Below are 19,970 nucleotides of genomic sequence, written 5' to 3'. Positions count from 1 at the left end.
GTGCTTGCTTTGCTTGTAGTATTTCCTGGAGGCTGTTTTGTGCCTTGCCACAACTATCTGATGCTTGAATGTGCATTTGTTTTGCTGAATTATTGATGGAGGCCTGTTTGTCTTTGACCATTTCTGGGCTAAGGTTCAATTCTGTTCTTTGGAGACTGGTTTGTAATTTTCCATCAATGTAATGTTGAATGTGCAGTTATTTTTGTGCTTTGTCATTCATGGAGATTCAGTCAAGGAAATCAGAGTCAGACAAAAATGGGTGCATTTGTTCAAGGCAGTCATTTACTCCAGTGATGATTCTTGGAGCATAATCACGTTGAGGGGAAGAAACTTGATGTTTATACCATGTCCTTGGGCAGTTGTTGGTTTTAGACAATCTTTATTGACAAGGGTGAGGGAGTGAAGGTTGCTAAGCTTTGTTCTGTAAATGGAGGTAATCAGACCTGTTCTGGTAGTTTCAAGTTACAAGTCTGAGCAGGCATTATCAGGAGCTTTTATGCCTGTAGCTCAGTGCCTTCTGGTGCAATGGTCTTCTCATGAGCTGTCCAAACTGAGCACTTCCTGTAAGGACACTATTATTCTTACGACCCTCCATGGTGCACAATGTAAGACACCAAATGACTTGTCCAGGCATCTAACTTAGGCTTTCAGAAAACCCTTGGCCCTCTCCCACACCCTGCTGCTCACTGCATGGGCTTGAGTGCAACACTTCTCTGTTTCATTACATGTCACATTGAAAGGTATCATTGGCTATGGTAACAGATGTAACCTTGACCTCAGGATCCTTCCAGCAATTCAGCTCTGCTCTCCAAATAGCTGTATAGTGGCTGAATATCAAAGGATGATTGTCTCATGGTGTCTTCCTGAGTGCTGTGCATTGACATGGACTACCCTTTGCTGCACTGTAAAGGCAATCAGCACATTCAGTGACTAGGACGCCTTCTTATTGATGTATGACAGTGAATTCTGTGTTGGCATTTACAGAGCCACTTTCAGCGTGCAGCTCATCACCCTCTGAACTCTAGCAAAGCCAATAAGCCTATAGAGTTGAATGCTTATGTCTCTCTGTTCTACATGGATATCATCATAGTTGATCAAGGCAAGTGCCTTTCAGCAAGAGCAACTATCACGTGTCATTTTCAGTCCCTAACCCGGATTGATTTTATCTAGATTCTCACGTGGCTAATGGAAGGAGCCAAAGCCATTAAGATCCAAAGACATTGTGACCTTCATCTGTATGGATAATGCTCTGCGGGCAGTTGATTGTTGATTGTGGATTGAGGTCTTCTTCTAAAATGTTAAAATGTCCCACAGGTGGCTCATGGCTTCCTTGGAGAACCCCAGTCTCTTGTCACACTGTTCCTCAAAATGGTCTTGGTATGACCTAAACTGCTTGTACACTCTGTGTCAGGGGAACAGCGAGTGGACTAACTGCCTTCTGCCATGATGCCTCAATTTTGCAATTCCTTGCCTCTGCTGCTTCTCTTTCCCCTCCGTTTTAATAGAGTACACAGATATGGCCATTGGATAGTCCTTACCAGTTGTTCAGTCATTCTTAACACGACGTTGAGGGGGCTTGGGGAGGCGGGGGGGACGTGGTGATTCACGTCCCAAAACATTCGTCTATGCAGTGCGAGGTGAGACTGGCAACACTGTAGTAAGGTATAATGCAGATCAATCATAAAAAATCAAAACAAAATCACTGGAAAACTTGAAGATAAACTGGCAACTGCCTGTATCCAACTAAAAATCTCTGGGGCTCTTCATTATTTGAACTCCTCGGTTATATTAAAATAAGATATATCCGGGCGTACATCTCCGCCAGGGTACTGAATGGAAGGCTCGTTGTGCCATTGATTGGCTGCGTTTGTGTAATTGAAACGTTGAATATTAATTAGAAAGAAGAGAATATTTGAAGCCACATAATGTCTGTGTCTCACAATATTCAGTAAATAATTACACATATTAATTTGTCAAATATTACCACAGTTCACCGAGTCAACCAATAAGCCAATCAATTGCTTGGATCTGGTATCTAGAAATGATGTTGCTTTGCACATCTGATGGAATCTTGGATGTTTGCTCGTTCCACTGACAGTAATTTTGGAAAGACTGTTCTAAGAAATCCTTATTTTTATTCCTTTCTGGTGTTTTGCAGAACCTAAAATGAACCTATAATATGTATTGATACTTGTAAAGTGATATAAAATCTGGATATAATAATCTGCTGCAACTAAAGCTTGAGCAGAGAACTCAGCAAATATATACATAAATACAGCGAGACATAAATACAGACCCCGTGGACACACACGTGCAGTGACATTTAAATAATACATATAATTAACACATATTTGCAAAATACACATAGCAAGTGCGTATAAAGTATGATATGAACAACACTCGGCATTAAAGTGCTAATGTTGTCCAGGAAACGGCTGATTTTCTCATTACATTCTAAGTATTAATTAAAGAAAACTAATTATATCAATTGAAAAAAAAGCTGATGCAAACATAAAATCTAAGTAGCTGCAACTTTTGAAACTGTCGTGTGTGATGAGCAATTTAGGGTGCAGTTATAGTGTCACTTTCCATGCAAAGTGGCGTCGACTGTGAAAGTTCCTGCATGACTCTGAATACACATTGGCAATCTGACTCCGGGTGCACTAAAACATGGTTCACAATTAGACTGCATTGCAGGTCTTTTGGAGAATTACATGTTTAGTGTATCCATGTTTAATGTTGGTGGAAAGTAGGTGCTCCGTCACACTCCCCTTAACATTCAAAAGTGGCCTTTTAGGGGAGCAGAATTCTGTGTATGAATCCAGGCATTTGTATGTTGAGCTTTTCTGACACAGGGTGATATGTAACTAGCAGCATAAATCAAATCTTCCCAAGGAATATCACATTTTATTGATACCTGTCTCTGCAACATTGATCCTTCCATAATTAAGTCTTTAATGCTTTAATCTCTGTGCCGTTTACAAGTTCATTACGTTAGAAAAACAGCCCCCACCCCCAGTTTACTCTAATCCCTTTTCTTTGCAGCCAAGGCTGTCCCGGGAGTTTGAGATATGTTTAACATGCACATTAAGACTTGGCTTTTCTGATGTCTGAGTGGCTGAGTTTACAAAACAGGAAGGTTCCAGTTTGAAGTCCCGCTCTCTGCTGCCTCAGCCGGAGCTGGTGGTGAGTGCCACAGCTGACCTTGCCACTCTTGCAATTGGAAGGAGAAAACGGACTAGGGGTTCCGCTCCTTATTGCTAGCCAACGACCCCTATTAATTCTCTGGATCATTAGTCCAGGGCTCTCGATTATCAACCCAGCAACAATAGCCAAACACTCGTACCCAAGAAGCGCACAAACAGTAAACCCCAGTCACTGCTACTCCAGCACTGACTGCACCGTAATTCTGCACAAAAAAAAAATCACAATGCTGGTAAAAATTCGTTTTTGAACATTGAGTGGTATAAAAAAAACATTTTTTTACAGGCCTGCATGTAAGACCTTGTTGCATGTGACTACGATTTGTTTAGTTACATTCAATATAATCCTGGAAAGTGCCAAAGTAAAACGACATTATTGAGCTATTTGGAATGATTGTCGCTAAAACCAAATGTAAGCTATAATATTAAAGACTTCCCATAAGGGGAAACCAGATAGCTGCTCCATACAAACCAATGGAAGTCCCAGTTTAATACTTGACCCACATTATTATCTGATTTTAGCCAGGACAGAGTAAGGGGCCCTACAATGAGCCTCAGCACCTGAATTAGGAACGAGGCAAAATCAGTTCTATGTCCTGGGTTTAACTTGTGTACAGTGGCTTCTGATGGAAATGCATCGACTGCAGGTAAGAAAATAATCAAGCTGGGCCCATGCCTTTGTGCATCCTCCATAATTAAACAGCCTGATAATTATCATCATCACAGTTCATCCACGATTATTGGCAGGTGGGTGAGATAACAGAAGGAGTGGAATTGTACCTTAACAATGAATCAATGGTTTAAGGAATAAGGAATAATGGAATATATTGTTTTAGAAGTAAGAAAACACAAATATATAATTAGTGAGTGTTCCTGCTGTGTATTCTAGGCATCTTTTGTTACTTCCTGACAAAGATGTCAAGTTTGGCTCTGGTAGCAGCACTCATCTCTTCAGTAGGAAAGTTATGGGTACAAATGCCACTGTAAGATTTGAAGCACAAATTAAACATATATCCAATCCAGTCTCTTAGGTGGATGACAAAGGTTTCATAGAACTGTTTCAAAGAGGAGCAGTAGAGTTCTCCCATTGTCCTAGTCAATCTTTATCCCTCAGTCTTTATTTTTTATCCATTCACAGGATGTGGGCGTCCCTGGGCCAGCATTTTATTGCCCATTCCTAGTTGCCCTTGAGAATGTGGTGGGGAGCTGCCTTCTTGAACTGCTGCAGTCTATGTGGTGTAGGTAGACCCACTGTGCTTTTGGGAGGGAGTTCCAGGATTTTGACACAGCAACAGTAAAGGAATGGTGATATATTTCCAAGTCAGGATGGTGTATGGCTTGGAGGGGACCTTCCAGGTGCTGATGTTCCCATCTATCTGCTGCCCTTGTTCTTCTAGATGGTATTGTTCATGGGTTTGGAAGGTGCTGTCTAAGCAGCCTTGGTGAATTCCTGCAGTGCATCTTGTAGATGGCACACACTGCTAGTACTGTGCGTCGGTGGTGGAGGGAGTGAATGTTTGTGGATGTGGTGCCAATCAAGCAGGCTGCTTTGTCTGGAAGGTGTCCAGCTTCTTGTGTGTTGTGGGAGCTGCACTCATCCAGGCAAGTGGGGAGTATTCCAACATACTCCTGATTTGTGCCTTGTAAATGGTGGATAGGCTTTGGGAGTCAGGAGATGAGTTATTCATTGCACGATTCCTAGCCTCTAACCTGCTCTTGTAACCACAGTATTTATATGGCTAGTCCAGTTCAGTTTCTGGTCAGTGGTAACCCCCAGGATGTTGATAATGGGGGATTCAGTGATGGTAATGCCATTGAACATCAAGGGTGGTTGGATTCTCTTTTGTTGGAGGTGGTCATTGCCTGACACTTGTATGGTGTGAATGTTACTTGTCACTTGTCAGCCCAAGCCTGGATATTGTCCAGTTCTTGCTGCATTTGGACATGGACTGCTTCAGTATCTGAGGAGTCGCAAAAGGTGCTGAACATCGTGCAAACATCAGTGAACATCCCCACTTCTGACCTTATGATGGAAGGAAGGTCATTGATGAAGCAACTAAAGATGGTTGGGCCAAGGGGATTCCACTATGGTAATGCCACTGAATGTTAAGGGGTGATGGTTAGATTCTCTTTTGTTGGAGATGGTCATTGCCTGGCACTTGTGTGGCATGAATGTGACTTGCCACTTGTCAGCCCAAGCCTGGATATTGTCCAGGTCCTGCTGCATTTGGACATGTACTGCTTCAGTATCTGAGAAGGCGCGAATGGAGCTAAACATTGTGCAAGCATCAGTGACCTTATGTTGGAAGGAAGATCATTGATGAAGCAGCTGAAAATGGTTGGGCCTAGAACGCTACCCAGAGGAACTCCCACAGTGATGTCCTGGAACTGAGATGATGTTGGACACTTGTTTTGAGTTTTGCAAGCACGGGCTGGTTGGGTACGATCTGTACCCTCCCCATTGTTTTCCCCTTATATTGGTATTCTTGTGAAGTGTCCTGATGAGTGCAAGATGAAAAGCTTAGATGTGTCTCTTTTTCAGCAATACTCAAATTCCTTACTGACTTGTTTTTAGCAGTTTGATATAACTGAGTGGCTTGCTATGTCATTTCAGAGGGCAGTTAAGAGTCAACCACATTGCTGTAGATTTGGAGTCAAATGTAGGCCAAATGTAGCTAAGGGCCAGATCAGGTTAGGGCCAGATCAGGTAAGGACGGCAGCTATCCTTCCCTAAAGGACATTAGTGAACCAGCTGGGGTTTTACAACAATCAACAATGGTTTCATTGTCATCATTAGACCTTTAATTCCAGATTTTTATTGAATTCAAATTTGAACCTGGGTCCCTACAGCATTACTCTTGGTCTCTGGATTACTACACCACTACCTGAATACCTAACTCGGGAGATCTGGGAAAGTATTCCCATTATTGTTTATGGGACATTGCTATGTGCAAATTGGCTGCCATGTTCTTTACATTACAACAGCTGGTAGACTTGAAAAGTACTTTATTAGTTGTAAAGTGTTTTGAGATACATTTAGGTCATGAAAGTGCAATATAAATGCAAGTCTTTTTCTTTTCTCTGGCTGCTTCAACCACATAATGTCATGCTCACAATGCTTAATGAGGTTCTGAGGAGCAGTATTCACAAAAACCAAGACCCTGGTTATGTAGATTCTCAAGTCGCATGACTTCCTTCTAATCATGTAGTTCTTTCAATTTATCAAACTGGCATGTGAAACTTCTGCTATGAAATAATTGAAAAGCTTTCCTATTCTGAACCAGTTTTCCTAGTGAAGCTGTTTTACTTCAACGCCCAGATTAAGAACCATACGCTTTCACAACTATCAGAGGAGTCTCTTGGAATCTGAACAAAAATGTTTAATGATGTACAGCTCTGGCTGGAGACCATACAAAGAGCAAAGAATACAGGAAATCATCTCTAACTACAGCATACATAGGGTTTGAATGTTATAATGAAGTGTTATTGAAATGGAAATTAAAAATGAGTATATTTTGCATAAACAAAGGCATGATGAAAAATAATTTCCAGTAAAGTGCAAGTGTATATTACAGGCAATAATTCATGGGTTTAGACCCATCATTTATCATCATTTATGATCGCATTTATTTATTTGCATATGTGATTCTTTTGGATTTCCCTTAGTTGTACTATACCAGGCAGATATTGGGATCCAACAGCAGTTGAAGCATGACTGGGTTATTAGGACACTGATGGGATCTCATCTCGCACTGGAGTGATCACATGGGTGTGCTTCAGAAGGAACATTTCAATGATTGAACCACAACTGATACAACAAAGGTTAAGGAAGTTGACTGCAATCAATGGGGGTGCAAGAACAGATTGATGAAAGGAAGAGTGCAAAGACTTAAGGACTGAGCCTGAAGCTGATAACATTGTACAAATTTGGAAGAAGTTATAGAAAGAGTGAAAGATAGATATTATGAGGAGAGCATGGAAGGAACAAAAGAACTGAGAAGGTATCAAAAAAAGGAGACAACAACAACTTGCATTTATACAGCCCCTTTAAGAAAGTAAAGCATCCCATGGTACTTGAGATGAGGCTTTGAGAACATCAGTAAAGTCCCCTGAAGTCCTAACAAAGATGAGAGATTTTTGGGCTCCCCACAGAAGCCAGGCTATGATGATGGTTAAAGGCTGGTACAAAAAGAATGAAAATGAGGAAGTAGAAAATGTAACCTGAGAGAGAACTAAGAAAAGGCTTGTGTGGCACAGAAGAATGTGCTGAAGAGTTGAAGAGGAAGTAAAGTTTATGCAGAGACGAAAATGAAATGATGATAGGCTAGAAATTATGATGTGCAATATTAGTGGATGAATGCTTGATGCATTCATAGGATGGTTTGTTGTCCAATATTTTAGCAGAGGTAATAACCCATTTAAATTAATTAAGTGAACACATGCTTTGAAATTACTTACAAAGAAATGTTACACAATTGTGGTATGTGTTCTCTTAATATAGCTAAATATATACATATATGGTGCCTGATAAAGGAAAGGTAGACAGTAAAAACCAATGTACTTGAGCCAGGGATAGAGGAGTTAGGGGAGTGGGTATACAGTTAGGAAAGAATAAAAAACAATAAAAGGCATGAAAAGGTTTGTAAAGTTTGGGGAAAGCAGTAATCACAATGCACTTAGATTGAAATGTTTGAAGGAGAAATATATTTTATTGTCTTCCTACAGGCAATAGTTTGTATGGAATAAAACAAGAGCTTACATGTTAATTGAAAACATTTCTCCACAATTATTTGATTTGCTTATAGTTTTATACAATGAAACTATCAATGTGCTACCACATTTCACTAATTGCTTTGTGAGTTAGGAAGTTAGTCACATAACCAGGCATCACATTGTAGTTATCACTCTTCTCTACTAAACGCCATAGATTTTTAAAACAAATATTAAAAAGCAACTGAAAAAATTGTTATAAGAAAATGGAAAATGTTCTGAAGAAAAAACTAAAATAACATAATAGGTAAAGCAAACTTCTCTTTCCTATCTATTGTTTCTGTCTCACTCTTTGCAAGCCAGTTATAGTAAATAGCTTGCACCAATGCAAAGTGTTTTTGGTTTCACATTGGCACAAACTGTGTCATATAATTTAAGTGTGAAGTCGGCTGAATAAAATACGTGTGACCACTTCCGGAGGCAGTGTCGGTGTTGCCTGATTACAGATACTTGCCTTCATGTAGTGTAATAGTCAGCAGGCAGATGCACAAAGTGTAGGCTGTAGGATTCACCAAGCTCAGTGACAAAGAACTTGTTTGCACATATGTTTGCAGCACTGTCTGCATTGTGTAACTAATTGGTAATCCTATTGAAAAGTGGGTGTGGGAGAGTCCACAGTCTCTAAACACTTTCTTTAAAAATTCCATACCACATTTAAACAGTGTAACCCAATGTTGTGACACTACCTTCTGGTTTTTAGATGATTAAGGACTCACTCACTGCTAGCACTGCTTTTTTTAATCTATTCATACCCAGAGCTGTTTCATTTAGTGATGGTCAAATGGCCTTCTAACAGCTCTTTGGCTTTGCACTGGCTGCAGTAATTTTGGTTTTGGCTGCAATATGCGATTGCATTTGGCTGCATGACTGAGTTGCTTATACAACTCCATCTGCATGTTTCTGTGGATATTTGTGCATATGAATGTGTTGTGTGCGTCTATGTGTGCGCATGTGTGTAGGAGGGTGGGTTCTTTTATTTTAACACTGAACCCAGCAATCAATAAATCAAATACTGTAGAACTTGTCAGAGGATGCCATGATCAAACTGTACAATACACTTGTCAGTCCCCCACTTTGAGTGCGGTGCACAGTTCTGGTCATTGAAACACAAGGGAGAAATTTAAGCCTGGGAGTTGGTGCAATGAAGAACCACAAGACTAATCCTAGTGTTAGAGATCTGAATCATAAGAAATGATTGAAAAAACTTGGGCTTTGCAACCTTCAAATATTGTACTGCAGAGGTAGTCTTTTGGGATAAGATAGTAAATGGTAAGGGAAAAGTAAATCTAAAATGTTACTTTAAATTGCAAGGGGAGAACAAGCTGTCATAAATGCAAACAAGTAAATGGCAAATCAGCATTACTAATAGGAATTGACTCCATACAAATCTGACACTAGTCTCTCAACTTTCCATCTCTATAATCTCCTCCAGCCCTACAACCCTGCCAGAACTCTGCATTTCTTCGGTTGTCCGGTCCTTAAACTCTGGAATTCTTACCCAAAACTATTTGCCTTTCCACGTAGCTCTCTATAAAGATGCTGGTTTGACCAAGCTTTTGGTCACCCGTCCTATTGTTTCCATTTTTGGGTCCATGTCCATGTTTGATTGATTATGCTATATAAATACAAGATGCTGTTGGAGACCAAAACTCTATAATCATCTAAGAATGAATTCAATACTGCAATCAGGAATTTGAGGGAAATTCTGGATGAATTAATTAAATGGCATGAATGACTTTCTTCACTGTAATTAGTTGGACATTTACAATATTAATTCTGTTTTTGTGTGTATTGATTCTAATACACTGCACACAATTTACCCAACTTTTGTCCCTTTCTATCAGTGGCTCAGAATTGGAAATGTATTCATCACCTAGATTCTAAGATCATTTTTTGTTGGATTTGAATTGGGTGCCATTGTAGACGTTGAAGATTCTCCAATCGATCTACAATCACAAAGTTTATCATTTTTCATAACCCTATTTATATTCTGTGTGAGATGGTGTTGGAGGTGGGTTTGTTCTGTGTGAGATGGTTTTGGGGGTGGGTGTGTTCTGTGTGAGATGGTGTTGGGGGTGGGTGTGTTCTGTGAGATGGTGTTGGGGGTGGGTGTGTTCTGCGTGAGATGGTGTTGGGGGTGGGTGTGTTCTGTGTGAGATGATGTTGGTGGTGGGTGTGTTCTGTGTGAGATGGTGTTGTGGGTGGGTGTGTTCTGTGTGAAATGGTGTTGGAATGGGTGTGTTCTATGTGAGATGGTGTTGGGGTGGGTGTGTTCTGTGTGAGATGGTGTTGGGGGTAGGAGAGTTCTGTGTATGATGGTGTTGGGGGTGGGTATGTTCTGTGTGAGATGGTGTTGGGGGTGGGTCTGTTCTGTGTGAGATGGTGTTGGAGTGGGTGTGTTCTGTGTGAGATGGTGTTGGGGGTGGGTTTGTTCTGTGTGAGATGGTTTTGGGGGTGGGTGTGTTCTGTGTGAGATGGTGTTGGGGATGGGTGTGTTCTGTGAGATGGTGTTGGGGGTGGGTGTGTTCTGTGTGAGATGGTGTTGGGGGTGGGTATGTTCTGTGTGAGATGGTGTTGGGTGTGGGTGTGTTCTGTGTGAGATAGTGTTGGGGGTGGGTGTGTTCTGTGTGGGATGGTGTTGGGGGTGGGTGTGTTCTGTGTGAGATAGTGTTGGTGGTGGGTGTGTTCTGTGTGAGATGGTGTTGGGGTGGGTGTGTTCTGTGTGAAATGGTGTTGGAATAGTTGTGTTCTATGTGAGATGGTATTGGGGTGGGTGTGTTCTGTGTGAGATGGTGTTGGGGGTAGGAGTGTTCTGTGTACAATGGTGTTGGGGGTGGGTGTGTTCTGTGAGGTGGTGTTGGGGGTGGGTGTGTTCTGTGTAAGATGGTGTTGGGGGTGGGTGGTTCTGTGAGATGGTGTTGGTGGTGGGTGTGTTCTGTGTGAGATGGTGTTGGTGGTGGGTGTGTTCTGTGTGAGATGGTGTTGGGGGTGGGTGTGTTCTGTGTGAGATGGTGTTGGAGTGGGTGTGTTCTGTGTGAGATGGTGTTGCAGGTGGGTGTGTTCTGTGTGCGATGGTGTTGGGGGTGGGCACATGTGTGTTTTGGGTGAGGTGGCATTGGAGTTGGGGGCAGGTGCGCACGTGTGTGCTTGCCTTTTGGAAGAGGTGGGATGGGGGTGGGCATGTGTGGGTGTGTGTGTTTTGTGTGAGATTGAGAGCTGGATTTTGGGCTCCTCTGTTGGTGGTTTTGAAGACATGGGGAGCTCATAAGATCCAGCAGGCTGCTTGCCCACTGCCCACCCACCCCTTGTGACCTGTCTGAAATTTTATGGAGGGTGGTGGAGGCTATGGGCAGGTGACCCACTCTTGGGCATATTGAGGTCCTTAAGGGGTCGATTAATGCCTCTAAAAGACCTCAGTCTGCTGCTGCTGCTAGTTTACTCATAACCATGCCATGCAGGAAACCTGGCAGTTTCAGCTGTGCGAGCTGGCGTCAGGCAAAGGGTGATTCTCCTTTGGAAGCCCCCTGGGCCTATCAGAAGCACCCTCCCCCCAAAGTTATCTCCCCCTTTAATCCTCCTGCCGGCCATTTGAACCTAGCTCCCCACCCCCCACCCCACCTCCTCAATCCCCTACATCCCTCACAGAGAGCCCCGACCCCAGATTTACCTGGGATCTTTAGTGTATTGAGACAGCCTATAATCCCCACAGAATCTGCCACTCCTGGTTGGCACTGCTGGGACTAAAGAGTTGCTGGCCATTCTGATCAACCACAGATCTCTAAAGCGAGCTTCCTACCAAGGTAGGGGCAGAATTCTCAAATTAAAGCAATTAATGCTGTAACCCCAACCCCCCGCCCCCCCTCCCCCCCAACCCAACTTTTTATCCAGGGGGTGTGGACCATGGCACCCCATAAAATTCAGCCCTGTGTTTGTGTATATGTTATGCATGACTGTGCGCTTGTGTGTGTGTGCTGTGTGAGAATGTTTGTTGTGTGTGTTTGTTGTTGTGTGAGTTCGTGTCTGCACATTTTGTGTGAGATTGTGTCATATTGTATTTGTGTATGTTTTGTCTGAGATTGAGTTTGTGTGTTTTTGCATGAAATTGAGTGTTTTTGAGTGAAATAGTGTTTGTGTTTTGTGTGAAATAGTGTTTGTGTCTGTGTTTTGTGTGAGACAGTGTTTGTGTCTGTGTTTCACGTGAGACCGTGTTTGTGTCTGCTTTTCGTGTGAGACTGTGTCTGCGTTTTGTGTGAGACCGTGTTTGTGTCTGTATTTCATTTGAGACCATGTTTGTGTCTGCGTTTTCTGCGAGATTGTGTTTGTGGCTGCGTTTTGTGTGAGATTGTGTTTGTTTATGCGTTTGTGTCTCTACGATTGCATGAAGTAAAATCGCAGCGTTTTTTTTTTGATCATTCCAATCTCTGCAAACCTGTCGAAATTTCCCTGCATGGAAAGGAGTATCCCAAAGTTAAACTCGAACGGGTGTGTGGTGTCCCCAGCTGACGACATAAAACCGTCCTGTATGTGTGAGCATATTGAGGAGACGGAGCAAGTCAGGCTTTCACTCAGCACGTCAGGCAGCATCTGGAGGGAGCCTGACCTGCTGAGTATTTCCAGCATTTTCTGTTTTTATTTCAAGTTTGCTGCATCTGCAGTATTTTGCTTTCAGGCTACTGAGAAGACTTGTTTCCAGTTCCTAACCATTAGAAAGCATGTTTTTTTTAATATATTTTATTGTGGAAAAAATATTTCCTTATTATTCTGTAGTACAGACACGCCATTCGTGACACATATATTTACAATCGACAATGAAGACCATGATAAAAGAGATCTAGGGGCGGGGGGCGAGATAAGACATCAACAGGTACATCAAGAAACAGGAACCACATATTCATATACACGAGGTCCTCGGCGCTAAACTCCTACAGACCGTCCTTTTCTCTGTTTAAAAACCCGTAGAAACTTTTAAATGAGCCTTTCTCACTCACACTTCAAGTGCGTGCAGGTGCGCCCGCTCTTGCGCGCACTTCCCTCTTTAAAATAATCCTCCGACCTGAAACGTGATTTTTAGAAAAAAAACACCATCCCCCGTGGCTCTATCTGCGGACATGCTGGATGCTACTTTAATCAAGTCCGCCATGAAAAGAATTCAACTCTCAATGTATAGCGAGCGGCGAGGCGGACTCCTTCCATGCTCGGCCTCCCAATCCCAAGGTCATTTCAAGCGGGGACGATCCGTCTTCAAGTTGCTGCAGTCGTTTTAAAAAAAATCTTTTTAATGAAAGCATAATCACACGTTTGGAGTTTTTTTCTAAGTCCATCATGTGTCCTATGAATTGATTAGAAGTGGACTCGATAACTCCGCAATGGGCCAGTATAATAAAAGGTGTTGAATATATATATATTTATTATATCTGCTTAATGATCTCATTCCATGTGCCCGGCTGCTTGGCGTGACCATTGCACGAATTATACTGAGAAGTTTGTATCGTTGTTTGTCCTTTAAATCCAAACTGCCTCTAATCTTCTGAAATGACATCAATGTCCTCTGGACTGGTCTGTCTGGTGGCCATTCTCCACCTGTTAACGTGCTGTGTCCCTTTCCGTTTTTGCTGTGTGTCAGGACTCTCCTCCTCCAGTTTCTGTCGCTTGTATTTGGTCCTTCTGTTCTGAAACCATACTTTTACCTGGCGAGAGAAACGGGAACATTTGAGAGACTGTGCACTTTTTATTGTGTTTCCATGTAAGGAGGTCACATCTCAAAAATATTTTTCACTGTATTCCATTTAGATGCCGATGCACAACCCCTCATGTGTCATGTTCACCAAACTAAGTTCACAGACTGGGTTTGCCCCTTTTTAACTTCCACAGCCCACGCTTTCCACTGTTCACTTTAATGGGAGGACAATCTTGGGCTGAAGAGGGCAGGAGGGGAAAACCATGGCCACAAGCCTTAGCCCCGCCAGTTGTAGCCAACCATAGATTCTGTTGTTCACGCTACTTCGTCAATATCACTTTGAAACGATCTCGGTTACTTGCCCCTTGTGCCTCTTTGATGGCAGAAACTGGCTGCCCTCTCAGTAAAGTAGCAGTTCTTTAAATGTAAGCCTACTTTTTTCCACTTATGCTCAAGTCTCCTACAATCGCCTACCAATTCCAACAGGTTTGATCCCTTCCCTGCAGCCCCGAGTCTTATCAATTTAAAAACCTCACTCGTATCTATCTTCTCCCTATCTCCTCTTCAATCAAGACTCGAGTTCCCCGTATCCCTCCTTGTGCTCTCTTCTTTCCTTACCATTTAAGGTTTATTTTCTCAAAGTTTTTATCCAGTTCAACTGCATTCTTTCTATCGCCAGGGTTCCAGAACTGCACACAACACTCCCAGTGTGGCTTCGCCAATGCTTTATATGCAGGGTACTCCCATTGGGCTGCGCTCTATCGTTTTTATAACCTAACATCCCATTCATTTTTTTTTGAAAGCAGCCAAACATTGGCTTCATGCACTGATGGACCTAGGGTCAGTCATTTATAGCAGAACGAGTCCATTCAGCTCATCGAGCCCGAGTCCGGGCCCTCTCTAGAGCAAACCAGTCGAATCTGTCATCAGTTTCACATTTCTTCGTCTAATATATTTTCCCAATAATCCTGCAACCCTGCGAAGAGGAGGACTTGGCTTTTCTACAAGAAATTGTCCACTAGCTTCCCATAAAGTCTGAGTCCCCTGCTGCTTTCCTTTATCTTTCACCAGAACAAGAAACCGTCATATTTTCACAGATCAGGTCACCGCTCTGCCAAGCTCCTCAATTCTGTCTAGATGTCTTCCCGAGAGATAGGGAAAGGAAAGGATTTGAATTTGTATAGCGCCTTTTGCAACTTCAGGGCATTCCAATAAAATTTAGTCAGCGGAAGTATTTTGGAAGTGTAGTTACTGTTGTAATGTAGTAAACCAATTTGTGCACAGCAAGCTCCCATGCACCAACTAAATGGCCGGATCATATGTTTTAGCGATGCTGGTTGAGAAATAAATGTAATGTGCAGCGCATTTCAAGAACAGCCTCTTATCTTTGTCTTAGGTACCCTCTGGAATAAGAACTGATCTCGGACCTTAGTTATATCCTCATTATCAGCCCTGTTTCCATTTCATTCGTGTCCTCAAATTTTCCAGACCTCCTCCTCCCTTAGCTATGTGTAAAACCTTGCTATTTCTCTTTTCCACCCAGACAGAGATGATGTGCTGTATCACTCTACTTATCATTCGCTTCTGGATTGGACCCCGTTCTCCTCATGTTTCAATTCTGATTTAACCCCCTGCACTCAAAATGTCAACGCAACCATTTTCTCTGCAGATACAGGTCAACCTTGCTAAGACATATTTTTTTCCAAGTCATTTGTAAAAATGAAGAGTATTTGGTTTAAACATCCATACCCCACGCATTCCTCTTGTCATGCCCCTACATCCGGGATATTTTCCTTACGAACACGTGTTTCTTAGGTGCATCAATCCATCTCAACACACTGCTGCTAATACCATGTCTGCTCATCTTCTGGACTAGTTTTCTCAGGGACCAAATTTACTAAAAAAATCATTTTTTTCAGATGTACATTCTTACCCTTGATTTTATCTTTTCTTGCATTATCAAGATGTCTATCGCCCTGTAGATGTCTATCGCCACGAGTTCCCTTTTGTAAATTCATTTCAACTCTTACCAATCGGTTTGCATCTTCCTAATGATTCCACTGCCTCTTTCCTTGATCATTAATTCTAAAATTTCCTTACTATTGATGTGAAACGAACCAATCTGGAGCAATCCAGATTAGCCCTCCTTGATCTTTTGAAACGAAGGCCGTGCATTATCCTTTCTCCAGTCGCCCACTATGACCCAATTATAACCAATCGCTAGTTATTTCTGCTAATGTTTCTGTTAGTAGGTCCTTGAGTTTCCAGGAAGGAACCCTGGGGCGAAATTGATCTGGCCCAAGTGCTTCATTTGCTTAGATTGTATTCAAGCATCCAGCCACTAGCTCAATGTTAAGATTAGTTATTTTATACACCTCAATCTATTCTGGAACATCAACGTTGCTATTGATCCTAAATTGTGCCTTGCGCTCATGGAGCTAAATAACTCTTTACACTTAATGGATTTAATCAAGCACGAGAAATGAAGGTAACATTAAGCATCGTCTACCGTAACAGGCGGGCGGGGGGAATTGCGATAGCATAGTGGTAATGTTACTGAGCTAGTATTCTGGACCTGGGTTCAATCCCACCATAGCAGCTGGACGAATTTAAATAAAATAACTTCATAAATCGGGAATTAAAATGCTGGTCCCATTAACAATGATCATTAAACTACTGCATTGTCAAAACAAAACATCTGGTTCACTGATGTCCTTCAGAGGAAGAAATCTGCCGTCCATACCTACGTGCGTCTGCAACCCACAGCAGTGAATTGCTCTCTGAAAAGGATGAGCAAGCCATTCAGTTGGAGGTGGCTCACCGCCGCCTGCTCAAGGGGAATCATGGATGGGCAATAAATGCTGGCCTTGCAACGACGTTCACATTCCAAGAAGAATAAAAGAAAACTAACAATCCTGACCTGATATAGAAATATAGACTTGCAATCCTAATGTCCCAACAGGTTTTTATTCACTTCTATCCTCATTGTAAAGGTCGCAATGTGCCACGTCCATTCTCATTCGTTGTCCTGGACCGAATCCAAACACATCAAATCATTCTTATCCACTTCTATTTAATTCGACATAGATGAGATCCCACTCGATATTAAAATGTTCACACGATTTCTTTTTTCAGTACCTAGGCGCGCTGAAACGAATTGATCCGCTGCTCCCAACGTAACTTCGGCGGAAACCCAAGAAGCGTAGTAAACTGAGGGAGTCCTAGCGGAAATTATTGGTGTGTGCGCGTGTATATGTATACATATATATATTCAGCGCATCTACAGTAACTTTCTACAATAGCCTAGATTAAGGTACAGAACGAATGTTTGCCATTGGCCTTAGTACAAACCTGACGGTTTTTACATGCCGTTTACAGAGGACGAGGTGGGGGGGGGGGTGGTGCGGGGGAGGGAGGGGAGGGGTCTAGGTATAATGTGTTATGGAAAGCTGTCCATCCTCCTCACCAGCCCATCGGGTGTGAAAATGCGCATGGTTCAAGAAGGAGTTTAAGAGGGGTTTGAGCGGAGGGAGCGGCGGGGGGGAGGTGGCGGTGGGGGGGGGGGGGTGGTTCATCCCTTCATTGTCAATCAGAGTTGGACACTTTCATGATCAACCCGATATTAAGTAAATGGAAACTAAGCTGCGCCCCCACTCCTATTCCCCAAATCGAGCCCTCTCGACCTTCCCTCAGAACTTTGCTTAAGTCTGGTTTGAATATTTTCATTGTTGCTAACGCTTTAGTTTCGCAGTACATTCCTGTCGGACGCCACTTTAAAAAAAAATAGTCCAACTGTCATTTTAGGCTCGATCAACCGAGGAATGACGAATCCTTCTTTGTGTCTAATATCACCTCCAGATTTCGCTATGTTGGAATCCTGCAAAGGGAATGTCCTGTTTCTCCCTTCTTCCCGGAATCTGAAAGTGTTAATTACAACTACAATAAACGAAGTCTTGCTAAACTCTCGAGTTTTCTGAACCAGCAATACCATTTATCTTCTGTACAAACACCTCACTCAAGCCCCGCAAGTACATTTTAATTAATAGCAAGAAGACATGTTTTCTGTTTCATTTGCACATTGAACCCGGGGCGTCAACACTCCGTTATGATTATCACAAAAATAATACTGCATCGAGGATTATTCAGCATGACAACCAGATGAACATAGGGCAGTTTATTTATTTTCTTTAAACAGAAAATCCAGCACGTGCATTCTGTCCCTGGGCGTCGATTTTCTCCGTTATCTGACACAGCCTGGAAGGCCCTGCTAACTGACCAATTTGCCTGCACCGTTTGTGCTTCGTGCACGGTATAAAAACACTGGGATTTAGCATTTATATCTACCCGTTGGTGCAGCAATAGGCTCGGGGTTCCCATTGAACTTGAAAAAAAGCTAGAGAAAATCATGCATTGCTTATATATAAATGCTAACGTCGTTACGATCTGGTGGGGGGGGGGGGGGCGTTTATTCGGGATTTCTACGGGAAGCGTTCTACCGAATAATCCTAAACCCTGGAGTAAAACAAAATTCCTGGCCGAAACGAAAAATCCCCGCAGAATGCGCCTCAAAGGCTGGGTGGTACTGGGCCATTTGAAGCAGCTTCAGATGGAGGTAGGAGCGACCCCTTTGCCTGTTGTTCAGATGGGCAATTGAGAATAACAGCGGGGGCGGGGGGGAATTTTTTAACTGGTCGGAGAATAGTTGATGTGTTATATCTGGATTGAGAGTTCTATAAAACAGGGGCTACAATCGTTTGATTTCCTTATGTGTGTCAATTTGAATTTAGGGCGCTTTGCAACTGGTATGGGCAATTCGAGTTTAGGCAACTTGACATAACAGCTGATCAGTTCGTGGACACACTCCACACAGACATCACGTTCATTACATAAAAAGCCTATTTTAAATCAGTCTTTCCCAATCAATTCAGAGCCGAATTAATCCTGTAAATGTTACCTTATCATTTACCTGGAAACCGTAAAACTTTCAAATAATCAGAGAGGAGCCGACGCCGCTGCGACTACCCCCGGTCAGTGAGAAGGACCGGCTGCGCTCCCCAAAATAAATCCTTTCTTTGCTATTTTCTCAGATGTACCACAGAATAAATGTACAGGCCGGGTTTTTTTTTTAGAAAACAAGGTACATTTGGAGGACCAAAGAAAAACTGCACAATCCGTTGTGTGTCTGAACTATTTAGAATGGACTAGTATAGATGAGATATATATATATAGATAAAACATATAAATATTGAACCCATTAACAAACATGTAATTACACATTTATTAATGTTGTTTGTGTGGATTGAATGACACATTTCGTGTTCATTCTCTGTAAAGGGCTTTGAGATTTTGAGGCGTTCACAATGCTCAATAAATGCACACGTTTGGAACATTCCCAAACCATTTTCCTTTTAATTATATTTTCTGCCTAGTTCTAAAAAGATTGAGGGTACACGTGCACAATTATTGGTTGTTAGTTTAGGGGAATCGCTCAGCTGTTGAACGCAGACAGACATTTTAGTCAGTTGGGTTGACGGGTGACGAGTCTTCACTTTGAACTCGAGTTCCTGTAACCAGCGTTTCCCTAAAGACTATTTTCTGATCTTTCGCAGCCGTGGTTCTGGCAAAGGTCAAGCCAACTGGATAGGAAAATATACAGTAATATTTGGACATGGAACTTGGTGGAAGCCCAGGGCTGAAATAACATCGAGCAGTACTATTGAAGGATGGGAACGAAACACCGTGTGCTGAGAGTGGGCTCCCTGGCAGGAGCAGGTGATTTTACAAGGGCCCTGCAACTTTATTCGATCTACTTTCAACCTTCTCTCCTACCAAATACCTTTTATGACACACGGAATTTCTGGGATAAATTTCTGTCAAACTCGACCAAAACTAAATTCTCCCACCCCTGTGCCTTTTAACTCTGCTTTCTTCTATTCACTCACAGGGTCTCTGCCACCCCCCGCCCTCTGCAGTGTCCCAGTTCTAAAGAGACTGAACTGCGGGGAACCCCGGCGTTTTGTTTGAAGAAGGGCACATTACCATTGCATCGAGTGAATAGTGAAGGGATTAGCCACATCCCCGTCTTACTTTCATTACAGAAGGGATCTTTATTTCACACACTGCACCGAGGACTTCTTTGAATCCCCAGCACACATGCAAAACTCGAACACCTTTTTTTTCGCTCGCTAAAAGTTGATCGGCCTCCCGCTCCCAGAATTAACCCAAATCGAAGCCACCTCGGCGGCTCAGTCACTTCGGCATATCTGAAGTGGCATATATCTGCAATAGGCTGTAAGGTGAATCCGTTAGCAATCAGTAGG

General features: G+C 42.6%; 1 protein-coding gene across 3 annotated transcripts in view; it reads right to left on the bottom strand.

Moving 5' to 3' along the window:
• The window catches only part of emx3 (empty spiracles homeobox 3), a 134,430-nt gene that overhangs the window by 96,182 nt on the left and 18,278 nt on the right, over positions 1 to 19,970 (bottom strand). The window contains exon 3 of one of the 3 annotated variants that reach the window (XM_041193844.1): positions 11,989 to 13,660. The exons of the other annotated variants lie outside the window; for them this stretch is intronic. Coding sequence (XP_041049778.1) covers positions 13,493 to 13,660 — 168 coding nt within the window. The 3' untranslated portion in view covers positions 11,989 to 13,492. Of the gene's footprint in view, positions 1 to 11,988; positions 13,661 to 19,970 lie in introns of those variants that run through there. 3 annotated transcript variants of the gene reach the window in all.

The sequence above is a fragment of the Carcharodon carcharias genome, chromosome 8 (genome assembly GCF_017639515.1).
Source record: "Carcharodon carcharias isolate sCarCar2 chromosome 8, sCarCar2.pri, whole genome shotgun sequence".
Lineage (NCBI taxonomy): Eukaryota > Metazoa > Chordata > Chondrichthyes > Lamniformes > Lamnidae > Carcharodon > Carcharodon carcharias.
The sequence above is the reverse complement of the archived record's forward strand: the minus strand, read 5'-3'. Positions and strand labels throughout refer to the sequence as shown.